General features: G+C 36.9%; 1 protein-coding gene across 3 annotated transcripts in view; it reads right to left on the minus strand.

Annotated features, from left to right (window-relative positions):
* Nucleotides 1–18,169, minus strand: part of Pigu (phosphatidylinositol glycan anchor biosynthesis class U) — a 90,929-nt gene that overhangs the window by 21,808 nt on the left and 50,952 nt on the right. For 2 of the 3 annotated variants that reach the window (XM_058575453.1, XM_058575454.1), the window contains exons 8-10: nt 14,929–15,000; nt 3,620–3,774; nt 827–970 (exon numbers count right to left, since the gene is read on the minus strand). In XM_058575453.1, the coding sequence (XP_058431436.1) occupies nt 827–970; nt 3,620–3,774; nt 14,929–15,000 (371 nt within the window). The remainder of the gene's footprint in view (nt 1–826; nt 971–3,619; nt 3,775–14,928; nt 15,001–18,169) is intronic. The other variant, XM_046433315.2, reaches the window with a different exon arrangement.

Here is an 18,169-nt window from a genome sequence, read left to right on the forward strand (position 1 = left end):
ATACCTACATGCACACATGTGGCCATTTTTGCACAGACCCTGTATGCTTGAGGTCAGCTTCTTGGAAGCCAGGATAATAAACCATTTCCAGGGCTACTGCAGTGCTCTTCCTCAGAAGCTTAGAAAAGTGCCAGGGCATGAGCACAGATTCTGGAGCCAGATAAACTGGAATTCTAGTTCCACTGCTTACTAGCTGTGTGATTCTGGGAAAACCATTCCACCTTTCTGAGCATCAATTTCCCCAACTATAAAATAGGAGTGACAATAATAAGATCACGCTATCTCCTCGAGTTGCTGAGTTAGGTATGACTATGTTTCAGAGAGCCTAGAAAGGCGCCTGGGATGGGGAGAGCTCAAATAGATTAGTCCTCTTACACTGCAGACAAACCCTTCTGAGGGATATAAATCAGAAGATTAAAGAGAGCTCAGGCGGTTAGCCTCCTAAGGAATCCATCCTGAGTCCCCATGGACAGTCACTGGGCAGTTAATGGAGGATATCCAAACAGAACCACTTTTCCCAAAGAAACCCCCTTAACACAACTCCTGATGTCCAAAATGGTGAATAGGTTCAGCAGCAATGTGGGTGCAGGCACCTCAAAGTGAGTCCAGGGAACATCCAGGGCTCCAAAGCCCTCCCTGCAGCCTGTGCTCATGCATGATACGCAACTGCTGGCTCTGGCCACTGGCACATGAAGAGACCAAGGACAGGGTTCCCTGAGCAAAGATGACATCAACCTGATGGCAGGGGCTCCTTATATGAAGGGTACCCATGAGGCCATGGGGGGAGAAGGAGGGGAATAAAGAAGCAGCAGGTCCCCCCACTTACTTTAGCTTGATGGCTAAGGGGACAGTGTAGAAGAAGACGTTGATCTGAAACACGCAGACAAAGAAGAGGCTGAAGTGCTCAAACATCTCTGCAAAGAAGTACCAGAAAAGACCAATGTTTGGAGTGAGATCTGGAACAGAAAGTCTGGAATTAAGAAAACACAGGGAGAGAAAAAAGAGAGCAGAGTTACACATGGTCTGCTGTGCCCTTGTTTCCTCCTGAAGACTTGGGTCACTGCTAGCCAGCCAAGGACAACTTCCTCCTTGTAGAGAACAGGGTGTGATGGTTCTGTAGGTTCCCCGATATAGGTGATTAACAAAAACAAGGGCCAGAGACACACTGAATGATAAGCCATAATAAATATTAGTTTAGCAAAACAAAATCTAAAATGAGGCAGGGATTTATCCTAGAAATCAAGAAAGCAGCCCCTCTTTTACTGCTCAGGTCCATTTAGTCAGGAGCTTCCCAGTACGTAACAAGGAGGAAGGAGATTTAAATAAACAATATCTATTTTGGGCATTCCAAAGACCTGCCCAAAGGAAGAAGTTCAAAGGTCCTGCTGCTCCCCATTCTTGTTCTACATTCCCACAGCAGGAACCTGAAGACTCAGTGCCTGGACCTGCAGTGAGAATTCTAGGGGCTCCAGGAACCATCATCAGGCTCTGCTAGAATACTCAGTGTCCAAGAGCTCATTTGAGAAATTAAGGTTTAACTAGAAGATATTTTTATCTGGTTAAATCATATAAAAATTTGTTGAAATTCTAACTTTTCTGAAAGTTTACAATTTATACACACACACACCTTTTTACTTTTTTGACACAGGGTCTTGCTAAACTGCTGAGGCTGGCCTCAAACTTGAGATCCTATTGCTTCATCCTCCCAAGTCTCTGGGATTACAGACATTAACCACAGCTCATTATATTTTTATTTTGAAAAATAACAGAGTTGAGGGGCTGGGGTTGTGGCTCAGTGGTAGCGTGCTCGCCTAGCATGTCAGAGGCACTGGGTTCGATCCTCAGCACCACATAAAAATGAAATAAAGATATTGTGTCCACCTATAACTAAAAACTAAATGTTAAAAAAAAAAAAAAAAAGTAGGGCTGGGGATGTGGCTCAAGCGGTAGCGCGCTCGCCTGGCATGCGTGCGGCCAGGGTTTGATCCTCAGCACCACATACAAACAAAGATGTTGTGTCCGCCGAGAACTAAAAAATAAATATTAAAAAATTCTCTCTCTCTCTCTCTCTCCCCCACTCTCTCTTAAAAAAAAAAAAAAACAGAGTTGAAAGTGATCTCAATTCACAATTTAGAAAGGAAACAAATGGGGACCAGAAAGAGAGAGACAGGCTTCCCTGACAGAAGCCTCTACCCAGGGTAAGACTTTGCCTCTTGTGGCAACTATATTTCCGTCTCTGTGAAATGAAGTAAAGAACAAGGGCAGAGAGGAAGGGAGGGGATATGTGAGCAGAAAAGATGGTGGAATGTGATGGACATCATTAGCCTATGTACATGTATGACTGCATATATGGTGTGATGCTACATTGTGTGCAACCAGAGAAATGAAAAGTTGTGCTGTAATTGTGTGCAATCATTCAAAATGCATTCTGCTGTCATATACACCTACTTAAATTAAAAAAAAAAAAACTCACCAGTTTTAACTGGGCAAAATTTGTGACACAGTTTTGTACTGGTAGACACAAAGATGCAAGGGGCTTGACAGAAGCCTTAATGAGCTATCTGTTGCCCTGATAGTCTTTTAATCCTTGTGAGCACCCTATCACTGTGTATAGATAACTATTTGCCCTGATAAGCACAACATTTGCCTGAATAAAAAATTTTCTAAAAGAACAAAACAGAATCTGTGACCTAGCAGAAAGCCAGGAAAAGCTCTTCACCAGGCATCCTGAACTCCCATCCAAGGAAGCGCTAAAAGTGAATAAGTCATTGTTATGCTCAGTCAGGATTTAACAAAAGAAGGAGAGTCCCAAATGGAAGTTCTACCACTCCAGATCCCTTCCCAATCCAAACAGATTTAAGTGTCCCTCACCCACTAGACTATGAGCTCTTAAAGGCTTGAGCAGTGCCTGGCCCCTCAGCACTCACACAGAGGGCATTTTCATGAAAACACACTTGAGCAAGCCTGCAGTACTGCAAACCCATCTGGGTTTCCTCTAAAGGTCTCACACATAGCAGGTAGCTTTATGCTGAAACTATCATGGATCTTCTGGCAGTAGAAGAATATATCCAATCTTGCTTGAACCCAAACCTCCCAGTTAGAGGCTAACAATTGCTGTGGATGTTTTTAGGGAGTGTTCTTTAATCCCATCAGAAAAAAGATGTGCTCTAGGGGCTGGGGATGTGGCTCAAGCAGTAGCATGCTCTCCTGGCATGCGTGTGGCCCGGGTTCAATCCTCAGCACCACATACAAAAAAAAAAAAAAAAAAAGATGTTGTGTCCGCTGAAAACTAAAAAATAAATATTAAAAATTCTCTCTCTCTCTCTCAAAAAAAAAAGATGTGCTCTACAGCAGTGGTTCTCAAAATATGTTCCTGGATTATCAGTAGCAACGTCACCTGAAAACTTGGGAAATGCAAATTCTCGGTCCCTACCTGAGACCTACTAAATCAGGACCTCTGGGACTGGGCCAGCAATCTGGGTTAAACAAGCCCTGCAGAGACTCTGAGGCACCTTAAAGTTTGAGGACACCTGCTATAGATATTGCCTCAGTCTGATTTCAGGAGGAGCTATGAAAATAAAACTAACCTACTGAATTTTCTAATATGGTCTTTACTTACATGAAGCCATAGACAGCAGGGATGAAATCCCAGGAGCTGAGAAGGAAGAAGGAGAGGCAAACGATTACCACTAGGCTTCCCACATACATCATGGCATACTCCCAAGAGAAGATCCAGAAGGCTTTGCTCTTCACTTTCACAGGTATGTACTGCCGCTAGGAGAAAGGGCAGAACAGGACATTTAGGAATGCCAAGAAAAGAGAAGAAGCTACCAGCCTAAACCTAAAGATCCCTTCTGCAAAACCATGCCATGACGAACAGGTTTACAATTTTACTGGGTCTTTAATTAAACAAGAAAGACATATACATTTAAAAAAGTGTTGAGGGCTGGGGTTGTGGCTCAGCGGTAGAGCGTTCGCCTAGCGTGTGTGAGGCCCTGGGTTCGATCCTCAGCACCACATAAAATAAATAAATAAAATAAAGGTATTGTGTCCAACAACAACTAAAAAACAAAGAAAAAAAATTCTTTAAAAAAAAAAAAAGGTGTTGACACATCTGTAACCCCAGCAATTTGAGAGGCTGAGGCAGGAGGATCACAAGTTCAAGGCCAGTTTCAGCAACTTAGCAAAGCCCTAACTCAATAAATAAATAAATATAAAAGGAACTGAGGATGGCTCAGTGGTAAAGCACCTCTGGGTTCAATCTCTAATACATAAAAATATATTGTTTATTATTATATTTTTAGTTATTATTAATAATTATTATTATAAAAAGGAATTAAGTGTGCATCCTCTGACCTGGGACCTAATAACACCATTCTAGGTATGCATCCTGAAAATATGTTGCAAAAGATATAAATGAAAGAATATTCACTGCACCAGGAGTCCTTCAATGAACAAATAAATAGTGATAAAATGGCATATGATACATTATTTAGCAGGTTTAATGAAAAAGCCACATCTATATATGTCAACATAGACAAATCTTAAAAACAGGAGGTTAATTATCACAGAAAGTCACCAAACAATGCTTGTAAAATGAAAACATAACTATTTTGAGATTATACTAAACAATACTATGTATTATTTTTAGATATACAGGAACATTATCTATAAAAGTTTAATAGAAGGACATATACCATATAATAGAAGGACATATACCAAAGTCATTTAGCATTAGCCTCCCAGAAAGGAGAAAGGAAAACATGACTTTATCTTATAATATTTTATTAAATTTGTCAAAAGCAATTATGAGTTAAGTGCAGTGGTGCACACCTGCTATTCCAGCAACTCAGAAGGCTGAGGCAGCAGGACCACAAGTTCAAAGCCAGCATCAGCAACTCAGTAAGGACCTAGGTAACTTAGCAAGACCCTGTCTCAAAATAAAAAAATAAAAAAGGTTGGGGATGTAGCTCAGTGGTTAAATGCCTCTGGGCTTAATCTCTGTTACCCACCCCCCAAAAAAGGTAAAAAATTTAATATTTGTTTACTCTGGGTAGTAGGCATATGGCTTTGTACTATTTTCTGTATTTTTTCCCTTCACTACAATTCTCCCCCACCCACCCCCCCATAAAAAGAAAAAGAAGAAACATAAATAAAAAAAATGGGAAAAGAAAGCACAAAATAGAAATGAATTCAAACATCAATCAATTCAAATGGACCAAACTGTAAGGAAAATCATATCGTAAAGGAAAGAAATCAGTTATACTGCTACATACTGTTTATAAGACAGAGACCTTAAAATATAAGACAGAAGAGTTCAAAACTAAAGGACTGAAAGAGATATATTAGGTAAACAGTAACCAAAAAGGAAACTAGGATATCTATTCTATTATCAGATAAAATAGACTTTAATGCAAAAATGTATTACAGAGATAAAGATGGCCTATAATAATAAAAGGTCAATTCACCAGAAAAATGTAGCAATTCTAAACTTGTATGAACCTAATAATACATTTGTATTCATGGATGGGGCTGGGGTTGTAGCCCAGTGGTTGAGCACTTGCCTCGCATGCGTGAAGCACTGAGTTTGATCCTCAGCACCAAATAAAATAAATAAATAAGCAAACAAACAAATAAATAAATAAAACATGGATATAAAAAAAACTATTAATAAGTACATAAAAGTTAAGAAAATACATGACAATTTTGTAACGAAGATAAAATCGTACGCTGAGGAAAAAGTAAAGCTTTAAAAATTTATTCTGGAATAAGGGGCTAGAGTTGTGGCTCAGTGGTAGAGTACTTGCCTAGCACATGCGAGGTCCTGGGTTTGATCCTCAGCACCACATTAAAAAAAAAAATAATAAATATACATATTGTGTGCAACTACAACTAAAAAATAAATATTTTTTAAAAATTTATTCTGGAATAGAAGAAAGACTGAAAATACATTAAATACCAATTTTAAGATATTATACCAACAGAATAAACCCTTAAAGAAAAGACATTTTAAAGGTAAGATCAGAATTGGGTTAAACAGAAAACAGTTATGAGGAATCAACAAAGCTAGTTCTTAGAAATGACTTGTGATTGATGTGACTCTCATAAGTCTGATATAAAAAGAAAGAGAGAAGAATAAACAAATAGTATTAGAAATGTAAAAGGGCACATAATTATAGATATATCAGGGCCAAAAATAAAATACAAAAAAAAAAAACTTATGCCAGCCAGAAGCAGTGACATAAAGCTACTCAGGAGGCAGAGGAAGGAGTATGCAAGTTGGAGAATAACCTGGGCAACTTAGGGAAACACTGTCTCAAAATAAGAAACACAAAAGGCAGTAGTAAAGCACCCCTGGCTTCAATCCCTAGTGCTGCAAACAAAACCTTACACCAACATGTTTAAAAATGGAGGTGAAATGGAAACATTTCATGGAAAAATATAAAAGATTCAATCCAAATGGCAATGTAGGGATAAGGATATAACTCAGTGATAGAACAATTGCCTAGCATGCTGGAGGTCCTGGGTTTCATTCCCTGCATCACAGGAAGGGGGCAGGTGAAGATCAAAGATGATAACAAAATGTAATACAAGACCCTTGATTAAATCTTGAACCCCATTCCTTCCCCTCAAATCCTATAAAGGTCATATGTGTAAATTAAAGAATTTGCATTTGGAAAGCATATGTTAGATGATGTTATTTTATCAAGGTTAAGCTTCTTGAAGGTGACAATAGTATTGTGGTCATGTAGAGAATACCCTATTCTTGTTGTTATTGTTGTGTGGTGCTGGGGATTGAACCCAGGGTCTTAAGTATAAGAGGCAAGCACTCCACCAACTGAGCTATATCCGCAGCCCCTGAGAATACCCTACTCTTTTAAGAGTTACTTGCTGAATTAGGGTAGATGTTTTTTGTTTTTAGCTTCCCTGAAAATAATTCAGGGAGGGAGGGAAGAAAAGAGGAGAAGAAGGAAAGGGAATTTTATCTATCGATAATGTAGCAAAATGATAATTGAAGAATATTTTTGAAAAGATTAAAATTAGATAAAAATTAGGGAAAAAATTAACTCAATGGGCCAGGGTTGTGGTTCAGTGGTAGAGCGCTTGCCAAGCATGTGTGAGGTACTGGGTTCGATCCTGGCACCACATAAAAAAATAAATATATAAACAAAATAAAGGTATTGTGTCCATCTACAACCCAAAAAAAAAAAATTAGCTCAAGAAGAAATAGAGACCAAGTGTGGTGGCGTATGCCTGTAACCCCAGCTACTTAGGAGGCTGAGCCAAGAGGATCGTAAATTTGAGGCTAGCCTAAGCAACTTAGTGAAACCCTGTCTCAAAATAAAAAATAAAAGGGGTTGGGGCTGGGGTGTAGCTAAGTGGTAAAGCATCCCTGGCTTCAATCTCTAATACAGAAGGAAGGAAGGAAGGAAGGGAGGGAGGGAGGAAGGAAGGAAGGGAGGGAGGGAGGGAGGGGGAAGATAGAAATTTTAAATGGTCCTATAATCATTAAACAAGTTCAATTAGTAATAAGAAAATTTCCCACAAACAAAAGAGTAGACCCAGCCAGACTTATAGGCAAGTTCTACCAATACTGAAGAAGTAGATGATTCTAATTGTTCATTAATTTTTTCATAGCAGGTACTATAAACATGATATCAAAACTACTTACCAACACAAATGTAACAATGCCAAATGAAATTTATCTAATATAATTCAGTAAAACATGAAAAAGATCATGATAAACTCAGGTTATGGCCAGGATGGGTATACTCTAAAAATGCAAGGTTAGTTCAACATAAGAAAAGTTACTTATTTTATAAGTAGTTACACACACACACACACACAATTTTATAAAAAATATCTCAAACACCTTGAAGAAATTATATTAATACTTTGATATATGTAGAAAAAATAACTAAATCCAATAAATACTCATAATAAAATACACAATAAAAGAATTCAGGGAAGTAACTGAATATAAAATTAACATATGAATAGCTTTTATATATATATAAATGTTAAACTATTAAAGGCAACAATTATACAGAAGATCACATATAAAACAACAAGGAAAATTAAAATTTACAACACAAGAAATGTACAAAGCTATATAAGAAAAATTTTTAAAATTTTAAATGTGCAAAGCTATACAAAAAAATTTTAAGCATTAGACCAAAACACTAAAGTAGGTTTGAACAATGGAAAGGTATCCTCTGATGATGTTCAGGATAATTCAATGCTATACAGGTGTCAGTTATGCCTAAATTAATTTTTAAAAAGTCAATGCAATAATTCAATCCCTATCAAAATGTCAACATGCCATTTTATGTAGTCACACCAGATAGTAAGGTTCATATGGAAAAACAAATATATACAAAAACAGTTAAGAAAACATTGAGCTACATGTGGTGGCACATGCCTATAATCCCTGAGACTCACTCAGGAGGCAGAGACAGGAAGATTCAAGGCCAGCCCCAGTCAATTTAGTAGGACCCTGACTCAAAACAAAAATTTTAAAATATGACTGGGGATGATAAAGTACCCCTGGGTTCAATCCCTTTTTCTTTCCCAGAAAGAAAATACTGATAAGGAAAAATTATGACCATCAGACATTTAAGTACTATGGGCTAGAGATATAGCTCAGTGGTAGAGTGCTTACCTAGTATGCTTCAATTCCCAGCCTCACCCCCCTCCCCCCAAAAAAGGTACTATAAAACCTCTAATATTAAAGCGTGTATCAGTGTATACAGTCTATTACTGGCACATTAATAGACAAATAGACTAGCAGAATAAAATGGGTAGTCCAGCATTAGACCAAAACATATGGCAACTTGGTATAAGATGAAAGTAGTACATCACTGTGATACAGACTTTTTAATGATTGGTGCCAGGACAGCTACAAAACCATTGGAAAAGATAAAATCATACCAGCACCTCAGACCATTCACAAAATCAGATTTCAAATAGATTAAGAATCTAATTTTTTTTAAATGAAACCATAAGTACTAGAGGAAAACATGGTGAATTCATTCTTAACCTTCACCTATGGAAAAGTTCAGAACCCAACACTGATTAGATATAATTACATAAAAACAAGAAATATCAAATGACAAATACACCATAAACAAAATTAAAATATGTCCTCACAAAACTTGTACATGAATGTTCATATCAACATTAAATCACAATAGAAAGAAAAAACAAATGCCTATAAACTGGTGAACTGACAAATAAAATACAGCAAGTTTATATTTGATTAAAAAAATAAGAAGGGCTGGGGATGTGACTCAAGTGGTAGCGTGCTCGCCTAGCATGCGTGAGGCCCTGGGTTCGATTTTCAGCACCATGTGAAAATAAAACAAAGATATTGTGTCCACCTAAAACTAAAAACTAAATATTTTAAAAAAATAAGAAAAAGGAAGGAAGAAATAATACGGATGGAACCTCTCTCATCTGAAAATCCAAAATCAGAAATGTCCTGAAATCTGAACATCAGATTTTTGGACTAATGCTGCAAATATTCCAAAATCTGAAAAAATCTAAAATCTGAAAGATTTCTGGTCCCAACCAAGCATTTTGGATAAATTATGTTCAACCTGTACATTATAAAGCTGGGAAAAACCTTGAAAACATCATACAAAGTGAGAGAAGCTAGCCATAAAAGAGCATATATGATTCCATTTATGAGAAATGCCCTTAATAAGAACATCTATTAAAAAAAAAGAAGAGTCCGGCTTGGTAGCACACATCTAGGATCGCAAATTCAAAGCCAGTTTCAGCAATTTAGTGAGACCCTGAGCAACTCAGTGAGACCCTGTCTCTAAATAAAGTATAACAAAGGGGTGGGGTAAGCCCCACTGGGTTCAAGCCCCACTACAGAAAAAGAACACCTATAAAGACAAAAATGTAGAATCCTGCTTGCCTAGGGATAGGGGAGTGGGTGTTGTGAGAAAATAGAGAGTGACAGCTGATCAGTACTGGGCTTCTTTTTGATGATAAAAATATTCTGCAGTTGCTGGGTGTAGTGGCAAAAGTCTGTAATCCCATCGGCTTGGGAAGCTGAAGTAGGAGGATTGCAAGTTCAAAGCCAGACTCAGCAAATGCTGAAGCCCCACATGAAAAACACCACATGGATGAAAAACTGAATTAGCCCCATTTAACTATGAAACATCAATCTGACAAAATATTCTAAGGCTAAAAAGAAATATCTATAAGTGTTATAATCAAGTCAGTAAATGTATTTTTTAAATTTTCTTTTTAGTTGTAGATGAACACAATACCTTTATTTTATTTATTTATTTATTTTTTAACGGTGCTGAGGATCAAACCCAGCGTCTCATATATGCAAGGCAAGTGCACTACCACTGAGCTACAACTGCTGCCCGAGTAAATGTATTTCTTACAGGGATATTTTTCACATTCTGAAACTATGGGCATACCAGAATTAAACAAATAAGCAAACTGAAGGTAACAAAAGTTGGGTTTCTCAACCGTAGAGATATAAGGTTTAAATGAGGAAAAGGGAGAGACTGAAGTAAGCCTTGTGGTGTTGGACTTTAAAGTATAAGCAGGAATATAAAAAAACATAAAGGTTGGGTGGTATACATACAGATACTTCACAGCTCAGTCTGCTAAGTGAGCCCAAGCACAATGATATTCTAGTAATAATAAGCACACCAATGCCCATATCTTGGTTTCCTTTTTTAAAATTTTCCTTCTCTTTCTTTTTTTCTTTCATTTTTTTTGGGGGGTGGCATGCAATACCCCGCCTCCAGGAGGGCTCTATCACTGTTACATCCCCAGACCTTTTTATCTTTTTGAGACAGGGTCTCCCTAAATTGTCTAAGTTGGTCTCAAACTTGTGATCCTTCTGTCTCAGTCTCTCAAGTTGCTGGGGTTACAGGTATATAACACTGTGACTGACTCTAGACCTTGATTTCTCAACAGCATTCTCCAATAAAAGAAACCAGGAATCTTTGGAGAAGTAAATCATTTCAGAGCTGAGACAGAGAAAATGAGAAAATACAAATGAACCTAGAACATTTTGTGATACCAGAAATGAAACACTTAAAACTAGATGGGGGAGAGCTGGATATGGTAGCAGCATACCTGACGCAGTGGCGCATGCCCATAATCTCAACTATTCAGAGGCTGACGCAGGAGAATTGAGTTTTGAGGCCAGCCTGGGCAATATAGAGATTCTCAAAAACAATACAAATTTAAATTTTAAAAAATACAGAAAGGGCTGGGAATATAGATCAGTTGATAAGTGCTTCCCTAGCATGCACAAGGCCCTGGGTTCAATCCCTAGCACCCCCTCCCAAAAAAAAAAAAACCACAGAAAAGTATGGCATAACTGGTTCAAAAGACTATTAGCTAACAAGACAAGAATCTAAATAACCATGTAAGGGTTGGAGTATGGCTCAGTGGTAGGGTGCTTGCCTGGCATGTCTGAGACCTTGGTTTCCCTAGCACAACAATAATAATAAAACTTAACAAACAAACAAAAAATAGATGGAGGCTTGTTAAAAGAACACTTGAGGGCTGGGGTTGTGGCTCAGTGATAGAGCGCTTGTCTCGCATGCGTTAGGCACTGGCTTTGATCCTCAGCACCGCATAAATAAATAAAGTATTGTGCCCATCTATAACTTAAAAAAAAAAAAAAAAGAATACTTGAAGAAGCACCTAATGGTCAAATCTGGAAAAAATTTGAGTAACAAGCTAATGATAGTATCAGATATATATTTTTTTGAGTCAAATTCACATAACATATATTCAACCAAATTAAAATATATAATTCATTTACATTTAGTACATTCACAATGTTGTACAAGTACCATCTCTCTCTAGCTTCATATCTTTTCATCACTCAAGAAAGAATATCCAGTGTCCGTTAATTATCCGATATTCCTCCATCTCCAACTCTCTGGCAGCCACTGATTTGTTTTCTTTCTCTATGGATATGCCTATTCTGGGTATTTCACACAAAAGGAATCACATAATACGTAACCTTTAGTGTCTGGCTTTTTGCACCTAATGTTTTTGAGGCTCGTTCAAGTTGTAGCATATTATCTGTACTTAATTCCTTTTGGTGGTTGAGTAATATTCCATTATAAGGATATACTACAATTTGTTTCTCCACTTATCAGTTGATGATCATTTGGGTTGTTTCCACCTCTTGGCTACTGTAAATAGTACTGCTATGACCATTTTAACAGGTGTTTGTTTATGTACCTTTCAGTTCTGTTGGGTGTATAGGAGTGGAATTACTGAGCCATAACAGTAATTTTATGCTTAACTCTTCAAGTAACTGCCAAACTGTTTTCTACTGTGGCTATACCATTTTACATTCTCACCAGCAATGTAAGAGAGTTCTATTGTTCTTTGTGTTGTTATTACTACTGTTATCCTACTGGTATCCCATTGTGGATTGGATTCACACATCCTTAATAACCAATGATGTTGAGCATATTTTCATATACTTTTTTTTTTCGGTGCTGGGGATCAAACCCAGGACTTTGTGCATACTAAGCAAGTGATCTACCACTAAGCTATATCCCCAGTTTCATATGCTTATTGACCATCTATATAATCTTCTTTGGAAAAATCTCTATTTGGGCCCTTTTGACTTTCTTTCTTTTCAGTGAAGATAATCAAACTGATGCATGATCCTAGTGCACGACCTGCAAGTGCTTTACCACTGTGCTACAAGCCCCGCCCCTTGACCATTTTTAAATTTTGTTGTCCTTTGTGGTTTAAATTTAAAAGTTCTTTACATTCTCTGATACTCATCCCTTATTAAACATGATCTGACAATATTTGGGTTTTCTCTTTCTTAGTGGTGTTCCCTAAAGTTCAAACATTTTAAATTTTCATGGAGTTCAATTAAACTTTTTTTTTTCTTTTCTTGCTCTTGTTTTGATTTGACGCAAATCTAAGAATGCACTACACCAAACCTAGGTCACGAAGATTTACCCATTTTCTCCTAACAGTTTTAGCTTCTATGTTTAAGTTATAGATCCATTTTGAATTAATTTTTGACCATGGGGAGTGAGGTAGGAATCCAACTTCATTCTTTCATGTAGTTATTCAGTTGTCCCCAAATCATTTGTCCCAAAATCTCAACTATTCAGAGGCTGACGCAGGAGAATTGAGTTTTGAGGCCAGCCTGGGCAATACAGAGACTCTCAAAAACAATACAAATTTAAATTTTAAAAAATAAAGACAGGGCTGGGAATATAGATCAGTTGATAAGTGCTGTTCTTTTTCAGTACTGGGGATTGAATCCAGAGGTACTCTACTACTAAGCCACACCTCCAGCCCCCCCCCTCCTTTCTGTACCAAGGATTGAACCCAGTGGTGTTTAACCACTGAGTGACATTCCTAGCCCTTTTTTGTATTTTATTTAGAGACAGGGTCTCACTGAGTTTTAAGACCTTGCTAAGTTGCTGAAGCTGGCTTTGAACTTGTGATTCTCCTGCCTCAGTCTCCTGAGCCACTGGGATTACAGGCATGTGCCACCATACCCAGCTCCAGCCCTTTTTATTGTTTATTTTGAGACAGGGTTCTCGCTAAATTGTCCAGGCTGGCCTCCAACTTGCAATCGTCCTGCCTCAGCCTCCCAAGTCAATGGGATTACAAGCGTGTGTGATCACACCTAGCTGAGATTATTCTTTTTTCTTGAATGGTCTTGGTACTCTTGTCAAAAATCACTTGGCCAGTGTATTGGATTTCAACACACAAAATAAAATTCATATTTATGAGTTCATACTAATAAAAAATAATCAAATAAATAAATCAAGGAGAAGATATAACAGTTCTTCCTCAATTAGAATTCTAAGTAATAAGTGGAAAAATAAGGCGGGAAACAGAATCAACCCTGGGTAGTAATTACTGCAGATATGATGTACTGAAGGATGCAAAAGTGAAAATCTGAAGAGAAACAGACTTATATAATCTCAAAGTACCTTCCTCAAGACACTAACTACAAAAGAGAAGACTTAAAAAAAAAATTATATAGTAGAGAATGCTGGTAGACACAAACTTAACCATGAGATGAAGATAAAATACCATTAGGGTTAGAGTTAGAATAAGAGCAACATCATGAATAACATGCATTTCTGCCAAAAATGCATAATTTTAGCCTAATCATGAGAAAATAAAAGAATCCAATTTAAAATACATTCAACAAAAATAACTTCAAAAGTCCTGAATGAGAAAACTGCGGAACTTCCTTGGAGAAAACCAAGGAGATACAACAACTAAATACAATGTGAAATTCTGGACATGATCCTGAAATGAAAAAAAACTTCCTTAATAGAAAAGTGTACAATTCTATTACTGGGGGCATAGTGGCAAAGCACATACCTAACAAATGCATGACCCTACGTTCAATCTCCAGCCCCACATCGAAAAAAGGAAAAGAAAAATACAAAATTCTAGTAAGGTCTATAGTTTACTTAATCATATTATGTGTTAATTTTTTGTTCTTGATAACTGTACTCAGTTATAAAAAACATTAACATTAGAAGAAGTGGGGTGAGGGATATAAGGAAATTATTTTTGCAATGTTTCTGTAAGTCTAAAATTAATTTAAAATAAAACTTTAAAAAAAATGGAGATAAAACCATCTGTTACAGGGTTGGCTAAAAATTAATTTTAAAAATTAGAGAGTTCTATAGGGCTTAGTATGGAAGACTGCTCTCTGCCTCTAACCTTCATTAAATCAAGCTTGTTAAAAGTAATGTTCAAATAGTCTATATAAGTTATTTATTTTTGGCACTTAATCTAATTACTTTAATGGATATGCTAAAACTCTACGGTGTTGATTTATCAATTTTTCTTCTACCTATCTCCATCTGTGTTTTCTCTATTTTAAAGATATTTTGGGGGCTGGGGATGTGGCTCAAGCGGTAGCGTACTCGCCTGGCATGCCTGTGGCCCGGGTTCGATCCTCAGCACCACATTCACAAAGAAAGATGTTGTGTCCGCCGAAAACTAAAAAAAAATAAATATTAAAAATTTTCTCTCTCTCTCTCAAAAAAAAAAAAAAAGATATTTTGGGGGGATGGGGTTGTAGCTCAGTGGCAGAGGGCTTGCCTAGAAGGTGTGAGGCACATCCTCATAATCCTCAGAAACACATAAAAACATATAAATAAAATAAAGGTACTGTGTCCATCTACAACTAAAAAGAAATCTTGGGGCTAGGGTTGTAGTGGTGGTAAAGTATGTAATTAGCATGTACAAGGCCCTGAGTTTGTCCCCAGCACCACGTTAAGAAAAAAAAATCCTTAAGAAGAAAAAAAAATCTTACTAGTCAAACAGAAGTTTGAATTCTCAAAATAAACATTAATAAGCAGAACTTCATAAAAAGATTTCACTATACACCCAGCAGAATAGCTAATATTGAAAAGACTGACACTCCCTTGTGTTGGTGAAGGTTGCAACTATACTCACATTTGGCTGGTAGGGGTATAAAATGACACATTTTGAAAAAAAAAAAAAAGTCTAGTAGTTTCCAGTAAAACTAAATATATACTTGTTCAATGTCCCAGCAGTTGTATTCCTAGGTATTACCCAGGAGAAATGAAAACTTAAGTCCACAAAAAGATTTGTACAAAAATGTTCATAGCAGCTTCTTTCATAACAGACAAAAATTGAAAATAGGCCAAGTTTCCATTAGGAGGAAAATTAATAAATAAAATGTAGTGTATATATACATATACACAAAAAGCATCCAACAAGAAAAAATAATGCATGCAAAAACATAGGTTCATCTCAGAAACAAGCTGACTGAAAAAAAACTTTATCCAAGTGTCATATTTTATTTCATTTATATAAAGTTCTAGAGTAGGCAAAACTAGTATATAGCTCAAAAATTTTTTTCACAACAATTGCCCCTTAAGTATAGGGGTAGGAACTGATTGGGAAGGGGCTTGAGGGAACTTTCTATATCTTGATAGGAATCTGGGATACATAAAGGTATGCATTTGTCAAAACTCTGTGAACATACATTTAAGATTTGTGCACTTCATGGTATGTAAATTTAACTTCAAGTTTAAAAAGTTTATAAATACACAGTGAACTCTAGTTGACGCTTATGTTGAACTATTTAGGGGGACATGTATGATATCTTCAATTTTGAAATACATCAAACATAACATTAACTGATGAATAGGTGAGTATGTGATAAAGCAAGCATACTAAATTATTAATGGTACAATGTTGGGAGGTAGATATAATAAAGGTTCATATTTGTTCTCTTTGGAATGTTTCATTATTAGATGTTGGTGAGAAAATTTAAAAATCAATATATTGTTAAGTGATCCACATAGTGGTAAACTCTTAAGAACAGCACAAAAATCATGATGGTCATAACCTCTGAGGTAGAAAGAATGATTATAATGTGGAAGAGGAATCTAAGGGGCTTCAAAAGTATGACAAATGCTCTATTTCTTAAGTAGGGTAGTATAAACACAGGTGTTTATTATTCTTTAAATTATGTGAAGAATTTACATACACAAACACATACACATATATGTAAAATTATTATTATGAGGCAAAAAGAGATTTTAAAAATGAAGAAGAGTATTCAGGCCAGGTGAACTACCAGCGATCAAATGGGTCCTGATGTGTGAAGGAACATACTGGAAGAATAGAGAAAGCCGTTATGATCTGAGGTATAAGGGGGGAGGGGTTCAAGAGGAGCCTAGATAGGGTGCAAGCTAAATCATGCCTATGCTTTGGTCATGTACAATTCATAGGTTCTTTTCTCTCTCTCTCTCTCTCTCTCTCTCTCTCTCTCTCTCTCTCTCTCTCTCTCGTGATATTGGGAATTAAACTCAGGGTCTCACATATGCTAGGCAAGCATTCCACCACTGAGCTACATCCAAAGTCCTTTTTTATTTGTTTTGAGACAGGTCTCCCTAAATTACCCAGGCTAGGCTTGAACTTATGATCCTCCTGCCTCAGGCTCCCAGAGTTGCTGAGATTACAGGTGTGCACAACCATTCCCGACCAACTCAAAGGTTCTTTATCAGTTATCTTGAAAAAAAGCTTTTTGCTTTGGCAGGTGTGGTATGGGAGATTGAACTCAGGGCCTTCAGCATGCTAGGCATATGTTCTACCACTGAGCTGTGCCGCCAATCCTTGGAAAAAAGTTCTGTTGCCCTTAGTTTCACATTAGGCAACAAGAAATTCTTCTAACCAAAGGTGAGACAAAGGAGCATTTAGGAATTAGGCCTCAGGCAACATCTCTAAGGGAATTCACAGGATTTCCTAGATTGTCAGCCCCTCTTTATGCAAGTGTAGAAAGTATCTGTAGGGGCTTGGGGTGTAGCTAAGTGGTAGAGTATGCCCTTAGCTAGTGCAAGGTCCTGGGTTTAATCAAAAGAGAAAGAGAGATGGAAGGAGGAACAAAAGACAGAGAATCTAGGGCGGGGTTTGTGGCTCAGTGGTGGAAACTTACCTAGCATATGTGAGGCACTGGGTTCAATCCTTAGCACCACATAAAAATAAATAAAATAAAGGTACTGTGTCCATTTACAACTAACTAAATATATATATATATACATATATATATATATATGTATGTATGTATATGTATATATATGTGTATATAAAATATATACATATATATTTTTTAAAAGATAATCTAAAATATTTCAGCCAATTTACTTCCTTTGAGTACTTTAATTTAAAAAATGAGAACCTTTTGGGCTGGGGTTGTGGTTCAAGTGGTCCAGCCTGTGTGAGGCAATGGGTTCAATCCCCAGCACCACATTAAAAAAAAATAAAGATACTGTATCCACCTAAAACTAAAAAATATATATAAAAAAGAGCACCTTTTGAATATTTTAATATCACCAATGAGCACCTTCTAATGTTCATTTTGCTAATTAGTAAGATATCCATCTTACCAATAAAAATCCAATCCAATTCTGACATTCACTATGCAAATTAACAAAGGTGATGTTTTTAGCTTTTGGTACTAGAGATTGAACCCAGGGGTGCTTTACCACTGAGTTACACCCTAGCCTTTTAATTTTGAGACAGGGTCTCACTAAGTTGCTTAGGGACTCAGTAAATTTCTGAGGCTGGTCTCAAACTTGCAATCCTCCTGCCTCAGTCTCCTGAGTCACTGGGATTACTGGCATGTACTATCACA

This window comes from Marmota monax, unplaced genomic scaffold (assembly GCF_021218885.2).
Source record: "Marmota monax isolate L192 unplaced genomic scaffold, Marmota_monax_Labrador192_F-V1.1 WCK01_AAM20220418_F8-fsc00014, whole genome shotgun sequence".
Lineage (NCBI taxonomy): Eukaryota > Metazoa > Chordata > Mammalia > Rodentia > Sciuridae > Marmota > Marmota monax.